General features: G+C 30.1%; 1 protein-coding gene across 1 annotated transcript; it reads left to right on the top strand.

The window, feature by feature from the left end:
- The first annotated feature begins 955 nt into the window (after window positions 1-955).
- LOC137830963 (4-diphosphocytidyl-2-C-methyl-D-erythritol kinase, chloroplastic) lies at window positions 956-6502 on the top strand. Its single transcript, XM_068638402.1, has 11 exons — window positions 956-1411; window positions 1660-1755; window positions 1839-1907; window positions 2021-2125; window positions 2218-2274; window positions 2408-2608; window positions 3162-3254; window positions 3342-3441; window positions 3690-3789; window positions 4872-4957; window positions 6078-6502. Exons 1-11 carry the CDS (start codon window positions 1223-1225, stop codon window positions 6173-6175), a joined length of 1194 nt encoding a protein of 397 aa, XP_068494503.1. The 5' UTR covers window positions 956-1222; the 3' UTR covers window positions 6176-6502.
- Window positions 6503-9245: the final 2743 nt, after the last annotated feature.

Here is a 9245-nt window from a genome sequence, read left to right on the forward strand (position 1 = left end):
ATATTCTCACTAAGCCATTGAAGATCAATGTTTTCATCAAGTTAAGAGATCTGTTGGGCATGAAGGTTGTTCCAAATCAGAATTAAGGGAGGATGTTGGTTATTAATTCAGATTTTATTACCCTTAAATTATTTACTGTTATTATTGCATTAATGGTCAGCTTACAGGGTTGTTAGTATTCCTATTTTATAGTTTCCAATAATCATAATTTTATTATATATATTATTGAAGTAAATCAAAATGTATGTATCAATTCAATACTTTTGCAATTTCGTGCAATTACGTTTAATCAGTTTTTACAACATTTTGTCTTTTGTTATTTCCTTCAATTAGTTTCTACAATTTTAAGTTCTGGCTTGTTGTCTTTAGAAAAATATGTTTACCACTTTCTATTTGGTTAACATGCATAATAAGACAGCTACACCAATATATGATTTTTAAATTTATATTCTTCATTACTACCTCATATGCATACGGTATATGACAAATACCGTACGTATAGTTAATTTTTACATTTATCAAATTAATTAACATAGTCACATCAAAATAAAACTATTCAGAGAACTAATTTTATTATGAAGAGTAATCAAATAAAAGGTATAATTATTTAATATATTTTATTATTTACGTATTTAAGAAATCTTATTTAATTATTTTTCTAACATTATAAATGTTAATCAAAATTTGAAATTCAAAGGAGAGCAACTAACATCATCCTGAATCCTCATAATATTTTTATTTTTATATATTTAATGTATTCTTAAATTATTTAGTAATTTTGATTTATAAATATAATTGACTCTACCAACATTCTTAATTGATTTAATTTTAATATATTAAAAAACAAATTTAAGTTAATATATGTAATTTATTTATTATAATATTATTATTTAAATATGAAATATTTAAAATATTTCCGTGCGTTGCACGTGTATGTATACTAAAAAAATTAGTGCTTCTTTAATCAGTTCTCCCATTAAAGCCCCACCTCTGCTAGCCAGGCTCTGAAAATAAAAAACAACATCTTGTCGGCTTTGACCATTTGAATTAGAGTTTAAAACAGTCTTAAAACCATTCTTAATAATTTTTTCTACCGGCCCAATTGAATTTGACCAGGTTTGGTAGGAAGAATAAACAAACAAGAAGCACATAATCACTTAGATTACATTTTTCTATGTACCCAATTTGCAGCTGAATTGAAGTTCCAATCTTTCACCTACCCATGGCTTCGTCTCACCTTCTTTGCAATAGCTATGTCTTCCCCACTTCCCAAAACTCCTTCAGAAGTAGCCATTTTGCTCAATTCAGACCAAATGGGTCATCCAATTTTCATTCTAAGCTTCGGTTTCAGAAACCCCACTCGGTCAGAGCCATGGTTTCTGATTCCAACACTTCTAGGAGACAATTAGAGGTTACATATTTTGCTTTGGACTGATTGAAGTTTCAGTAGTGTTCTTTGAGTAGAATTACATTTGTTTAGCTATAAAGTTTGAATTTTCTTTTTAGTGTGTTATGTTTTGGATCGAAGTTTCAGTGTGGTTGTTTGTGTAGAATGTTGGAGATCCCCTTCCTAATATAGAATGACATTTGTTTTGGGTTTGGATTTTGCTTTTTAATAGATGTTTTCTTAAAGTCGTAATCTTTTGTTGGTGAGATTAGATTACGTTTGACCCCGAAGGAAGGATTAACAAGTTGGCTGATGAAGTCGACAGGGAAGCTCCCCTTTCAAGGCTTACTTTGTTCTCTCCTTGCAAGGTAATCACCTTCCCCATGCTTTTGCTTGGAGGCTACCCAAATTTGTTTGTTTTGTGTTGAAATTGCCACCCTTTCTTCTGCAGATAAATGTTTTCTTGAGAATAACAAACAAGAGGGAAGACGGATATCATGACTTGGCATCCCTTTTTCATGTAAGAGGTTATCATAATTTGGCATCTACTTCAGTGCTCTTTTATTTCATGTACCTTTTAATATGGTTTATGTATTCTTGAACATGTCTTACTTGCATTTTTCGAGTCTTCAGGTGATAAGTCTAGGTGACATAATTAAGTTCTCTGTGTCACCTTCAAAAACCAAGGATAGCCTGTCAACCAATGTGTCTGGGGTGCCCCTTGATGATAGAAATCTGGTACTACTGTTTCCCTTCTCATTCTTTTCTTCTTCTGGTCATTTATTTGTTCAGACTTCAGAGAATGTTATGTGAAAATTCTCTTTTAACAGATTATTAAGGCGCTTAACCTTTATAGGAAGAAGACTGGCAGTGACAAGTTCTTTTGGGTACGAAGCAACGATGTCTATTATGTTCCTAATTTTTTCATTTTTAATTAAAAGCTGCATGCTTCTTTGTTTTAATCTAAACTCAACTTACCACAAGATTTAACGTGTATTGTGTATATTCACGTGTTTTCAGATTCATCTGGATAAACGGGTGCCTACTGGGGCAGGGCTTGGTGGGGGAAGTAGCAATGCTGCAACTGCACTATGGGCAGCAAATCAATTCAGTGGTTCTCTTGCCTCAGAGAAAGAACTCCAAGAATGGTCAAGTGAGATTGGATCAGATATTCCCTTCTTTTTCTCTCAGGGAGCAGCCTATTGCACTGGTCGAGGAGAGGTTAGTCAAAAATTTAGGTACCTTCCATTCTCAAAGTCATATTTGAGAATAACCGCAAATTGTTATATCTTGCTATGTGAATTCATAATGTATGGCACCAATAGGTAATATTTTACAATTCTGAATAGATGCTATAATTGTGAAGATACTTATGCCACTGTCCTAGAATACAACTTAAAGAGTCGTGGTACAAATTTTTTATAGACATTCTCTGCGGATTAAATATGAGCAAGTGATATTATTGTATATAGTATGACCAAGTGGACCCAACATTTACCATTGTTAGTTCAGATCACCTAGATTTATCTTTATTCCTGAAACCTTTAATAATTTAGTACAGGCACCAGATCATTTTGTCATGAATGGTAAGGAATTTGTGTGTTCCTAAAATATTGAATGTGAAGTGATTTACTTAACTATTCTGTGTGACAATGAATACATAACTCACATGCATTTGTAACCCTTTTAACCATTTTCAGGCAGCTAAACTTATATTCAATGTGATTTCCCAATCATTATATTTTATTTAAGATTTTTTCTTTCACTTGTGCAGGTTGTTCAGAATATTCCTCCACCAGTATCTTTGGACGTTCCGATGGTTCTCATAAAGCCCCCACAAGCATGTTCGACTGCTGAAGTCTACAAGGTATTTGTCTTTTCGGAGTAGTAATAAAAGCATACTCCCCCCTCCCCTGATTTTTAGTGACGAATTTAACAACTTCCAATGATACAGTGTCTACGTATGGACCAGACTAGTAAGGTTGATCCTTTAACATTGTTGGAGAAGATCTCAAAACTTGGTATCTCACAAGATGTTTGTATTAATGATTTAGGTATGCTTTTAGCTATGTATTTTCTCACTTTGGCTTTGATTTGATTTTCTTGAACTGAGATTCCACTATTCTATTCTCATTTTATAATTGTATGTACTACTTACTGAAATATCAATTGTGTCGCTTACTCTCTTGCACATCAATCCTTCATATCATGGTTATATTTGATTCTCATTGAAGTTTGGTACTGTTCTGATGCATTTGACTTTAATTATCTTCTCATGTTTTCCTTTTTTCTTCCTCTGCAGAACCTCCTGCGTTTGAAGTTCTACCATCTCTCAAAAGACTGAAGCAGCGAATTAGTGCAGCTGGTCGTGGAGAATATGATGCTGTGTTTATGTCAGGAAGGTGAAAACGCTGGAAAACCTATTATTCTTTAATTTCTAGACTTGCATTTATGTGAAAGTCATATATACTTGCTAGAGCTCCTCCCAGGTACAAACATATTGTGTGTTTGTTTCCAGAGGTTTCTACACACCCTTTGTGTGAGACTTACAAATGATCTGCTGTTTATAAAGCACACGATCTTACAAATGAAGCATGTTCATGTTTTATACTGATATACCTTTCTGCTGAATCTGGTTTGTGGAATAGGTGATGAGTTTTCTGTGATCTTGAATTATGGTGATCAAACAATTTAATCCTTTGCCTTGAGAACCTTTTAGAATCAACTTTGATCATCAAATTTCAGACAGAAAGCCTTCTAAATAATACAACTCATCATCTATGATTTGAAAATCTAATAGTTGCATTAGATTCTATCCAACTGAAATGAAAAGAATTTGTATGAAGATGGACCTGAAAAACAGTTTATTTATGATATGAGAATTTAATATAACGCATTGTTTTTCCATTTTCATGAATTCTAGGTGTCTCTTATACCCATTAAACCTATATTCTAGACTAGTTTTAGTGGTTTGATAAAAGTAAATAGATTAAATTTTTATGTCAAGCATCAATCTTGTTGACAGCTTGGGAAAAATAGCTCCATTGATTTTTTTTTTTTTATATTTTTTCATTGTAATTTTCATTTTCCTTTTTATTTAAGGAAAATCCCTTATCCTCTACAGATCCTTGTGATTTTTTTCTGTCATAATGAATTTATTTCATTAGAAGAATATTCTGCATATTTTGCAAGTTAATCAAGCACATGGTAGAGCCAAAAACAAGTCTCATGTTTTAACTTAAAAGTGTAAATTTAAAAATCTTTGAATTTCTGGTTAGAACCTTTGACATTATCTAAGGTATTTGATATCAAAGGTTATACGTAAAAGTAAACTGAGGTTTACACTTCCCCTTTTCTGAATGGCAGTAAACTATTCTGAAGTGGTCAGTATTTGTTTTGATCTTTTTTCTTTTTGCTGTAATATGGAGTGATGATTTTAAAAGATGCAATCATCTTATATGCTGTCTGAATACATCTCATGCAGTGGAAGCACCATTGTTGGAATTGGCTCTCCGGATCCGCCACAATTTGTTTATGATGATGATGAATATAAAGATGTGTTCTTATCAGGTAAGCTTCCATAAATTAACCTTGAAAGGTAGAAAAGTACATCCATGTCTGTTATATTGAAGCTTTAGTTCCATATGCAGATATCCATTATCCAGAAGCTAAAATGATTATTCTACGTCTCTTAGAATTTGGAAAGTGGGAAATGAATTTACCTGTTCACATTGGTTAATTTTACTTATATAGCATATAAGAATATGCAGAGGTTCAACATGCATTTGATCTGAAAAATACGAGTTGTTAGAAACATAAATCCCTTTCAATAGCTATTTTAATTTGAAAAGTAAACTAAGTTCAATTCAAATGCCCTGTTGAATGAAGTCCTGATGAGCCAGATAGGCTTTTGGGTGGAGTCTGCTGAAAAGTTTTTCACTAAATGCATTAATTGAAAGGGTGCTGCTGCGGTCTCATTACACATTTTAGATATTGGTGCATGTTGGTGCTGGTGCATAATGATGTGTTTTATAATCCTTTAACCTGTATTCTTGGACAAATATGACTTTTCTTTTCTACTTTTAGCTATTGAAGTTAAGAATGGTGCGTGAAAGACCATAGTTATAGCAATTGTTTGCATTTTAGTTTATGCAAAAACAGTGAACAAAGCAGCACTTTTTCAAAGCATTGAATGAGAGTGAGATCTATTGAGTAATAAACACATTAATTCCTAAGTTTTTACCATGTCAGGTGGTGCCAAAAATGTTAATCCCTTGAACTGGTTTTGACTAATTAGTGTGCAAGCCTTAGAATCTGAATAATCCTAATTATTCATTGTAGTTCCATATGCCTGCAATTTTAACGTTAAAAAGTTTTCAAATTGACAAAAGTTTTCAGCATTTAATGAAGTAATACTTTTATTTCTAATTTTCCTCCAAATAAACTATATCAAAGTTAATGTATTTGCACCAGATAAAAGTAACAAAAAATTTACTGAGAAAATGAAGTTATTGTAGTAAAATTATTTCAACAAGTGTATGTTTTTTATGTTACCAAGATGAAGTGCATCTATTTTTTTTATCAGTACTTCATATTTTATGTTATGTACAGCTATTTCTTAGGAGGATGTTTTAGAATGAGCTTATGATGGATTTTGATTTTGATATGAATTTCTCACCTTCATTTGCAGATGCCTATTTTCTCACTCGAGAGGCAAACCAGTGGTATCAAGATCCTGCTTCAAATCCTTCTTCTGCCTCTGCTTCTGATGTTTCAGAGTCTGTTTAATCATATGGTCTTTCAAGATAAGAAGACAGTAATGTAAAATTGCATTATCTTGTCTTTTTCTCCTGCATCATTCAATGATGTAAAAATCAAGTTTTGCTGTTTTAACTTCTGGGAATCAATAAAATTAAAGAGAGAAATTCGATTGAACAAATTAGGCAGGGCCTCTAAGAAGTAACAGTGTCTGAATAATTTGTGGTTAAAGACCCAAAAAAAATGTTTCAAGTTAAAGATGATCTTTGTTCTGTTTCAAAGTTGGATAAATTGATTTTTAACCCATTTAATGTAATTAATGTTGGAATATGTTTATGGTGAAAGTTTGATTTTTGATATTGTACTTGCACAAGATACTTGGATAATTTTCTCCTTGCTATCAAGTTGGAATACTTAGCTTGGTGGGAAGACTGCCTACGATATAAATGCACAAATATTTATCAAAAGGTTATAAATGGTTAATGAATTATTTCTTTCTATCAAGAATTGGACTGTTTATATATATATATATATTAATGATGGTTTTCTCTTTCTTCACCATGAAATATTTGAAAATCTAAATTATTTATGAGATTAGAATTTTGGATTATACAATCTAAAAGTTTATTAAAAAAATTTAAATTGTTTATGGGATCAGAGTTTTGAGTTATATAATCTAAAAACATACTATGAATTATATAATTTAATTTTTTATTTATTTGAAAATATACATTTATAATTGAAATATAGTTTTGGATTGCAGATATTTTGAATTATATAATCTAAAAATTATTTTTAAATTGTACAATTTAATTAATTATTGGATTGTACTATGGAGATATATTTTTAAATTGTATAATTAAAAATGTGTCTAACCTAATGCACAATTGACCTTTTCTACATTTATGGGGAATGTATGAAGAAACTATGCAATGCTGATTGGTAAGTGATGTGTTTTGGTCTGTTCTAAATTTGACTTGTCAAAAGTAGGTTGGAATGAGCGATCTTGTGTAAGAGTTATGAGATAATATGTTTATCATATTCTGCACAATTGTGTGTTTTCGGTTAGGTTTATATAAATTTAAAAAGGAATTGGAAAAGAAATTAACAAATATCTTCTGTAATTTATTTTAATCTTAAATTTAAGTATCTTATAAAAAAAATGTTTACTCTGAGTTTAATGATTAAAAGAAAAACTTAAAAATTAATTATTTACTATTTACTACAACTAAATGAGAAATCATAGTACGAAAATAATATATATTAAAGTAAAGCATTAAATGCAAATATATGATATTGATAAAAGAATAAATGAGAGTATTTAATTATATTTAACATATAACCATTTTTAGATTGTAATAAAAAAGAAAAAAAAACTAATGTAAAGTCCGGAATATAATGATCTAATTAGAGATGATAAATAAACACATCCTCTTAGAGATTATTTAAAGTTATCTTGATTTTAATTCTCACATTCATTATTCATTGGATGTATGTAATATCTAATGTTTTAAATTTGATATGAGAGTGTCCTCTTCTTTATCTCATACTCATTTTCATTTTAAATTATTAAAACATCCTTACTTCTTATTTTATTAGGTAATTTGATTTTTTTTTCTCTTTAGTCATTTGTTTCATTTTATTTGAAGAACTTCTCTTTATTTACTATATAAATATTTTCTTCAAATTTACTCAAATATCTAAGGTACTTTCTTTTTCATTATAACTTCAATTACACATTTTTTTTCTATGATTTTCTTTAAACTGTGTATTGCATTTTAGGGAATGTAAACCTCAATTTTATCGAATTAAATTGTGTAAACTATTGGTTTATTAGGTAACCTTAAAAACTTATCATTTTTTTCTTTGATTTTTAATTTCACTTCATTTGAAAAACTATTGTTTTGCTACACGAAAATTTCATTCTCTCTTTAACGAATTAAATCGTTGATATCGTCCAAAGTTCACTCAAATTCTTATATTACTCTCTCTCAACGTACAACAAAATATAATAAATGTTGTAGTTGTAATAGCAATTATGTGTGCTTGTTATTTAATAACATTAATATGCATGTAATCCGGGTTATATAGGCAAGACACGTGCATGCTAGTAAATTTAATTATCCAACTATTTTAGAGCGATTTTGAGCTAAACTACATTATGGTTCCTAAGTGTGGATAGGAATCCACAGTGTTCTTCTACTTGGTGATTATGAACCTCATTAATGAGTTTATTTGGTGATGCAATATCTAATGAGAATTAATCTTATGAGTGCTTAATAGATGAGAAGTCATCCAATGGATCAAGTGGTTCTCGACCTAGTTGCTTTGGATTATTATGTTTTTACTATCTAGCCTTTGAAGGATATTTAGTCATATTTGTTGATATATAAAACAAGTCATTGGTCTAACTTATGTCAAACATGTTTAATGACACTTTTTCATTGGATATCGTACTAAAAATATATTAAAAATATAATACTCACTAGAGATAATTCGGCCAAATTATCTATAAATTCAAATAATTCAAATATATTTGAAAACTGATTTCTGCCCAATCTTTGGTAACTGTCTTATTGGATATTTCTATAGACCAAAAAGTCTATAAATATAATTTTACTCTCTAGTAAACACTTACTCAAATTCATCAAATTAATTAAATACTCGTATATCTTTAAGTTCTTACTAACTTAAACGTTAGAGAATCTCATGCAAGTGAATCACCCTTCTATTTTCATCAAACAAAGTTCGACAACCCATTAAGAGAGAAGCTAATTCGTCAACGAGCTCGACCATCCACATTCAACAGTTCCAACTCATCTTCATTAATAAAAATTATGATGCAAGAGATTGAATATTAAGTTCAAAGTCGTCACCGAAACAAATTGAGAGTAAATAGTTTGGATAACTAAAGATTGCGAAAGAAATATGTAGAAACCTTGTAGACATTTGTATTTGTATCATTTCATAGAGAAATATTGAGATTTGTGAGTAGTTGAGTTTTTTTCAAATGACAGGAGAAAAATTTACTTCAAATATGAACAAACTAGATTCAAAGTAGAAACTAAATCAACATTTGTGTAAAATCTGATACCCTAAA

This window comes from Phaseolus vulgaris, chromosome 6, assembly GCF_000499845.2.
Source record: "Phaseolus vulgaris cultivar G19833 chromosome 6, P. vulgaris v2.0, whole genome shotgun sequence".
NCBI classification, from domain to species: domain Eukaryota; kingdom Viridiplantae; phylum Streptophyta; class Magnoliopsida; order Fabales; family Fabaceae; genus Phaseolus; species Phaseolus vulgaris.

Bases quoted from the DNA above. Each gene is read 5' to 3' on its own strand.
- LOC137830963 (XM_068638402.1), top strand. From the start codon at position 1,223: ATGGCTTCGTCTCACCTTCTTTGCAATAGCTATGTCTTCCCCACTTCC. The intron at 1,412-1,659 runs GTTACATATTTT...TGGTGAGATTAG, and splicing joins CTTCTAGGAGACAATTAGAG to ATTACGTTTGACCCCGAAGG. The intron at 4,958-6,077 runs GTAAGCTTCCAT...CTTCATTTGCAG, and splicing joins TAAAGATGTGTTCTTATCAG to ATGCCTATTTTCTCACTCGA.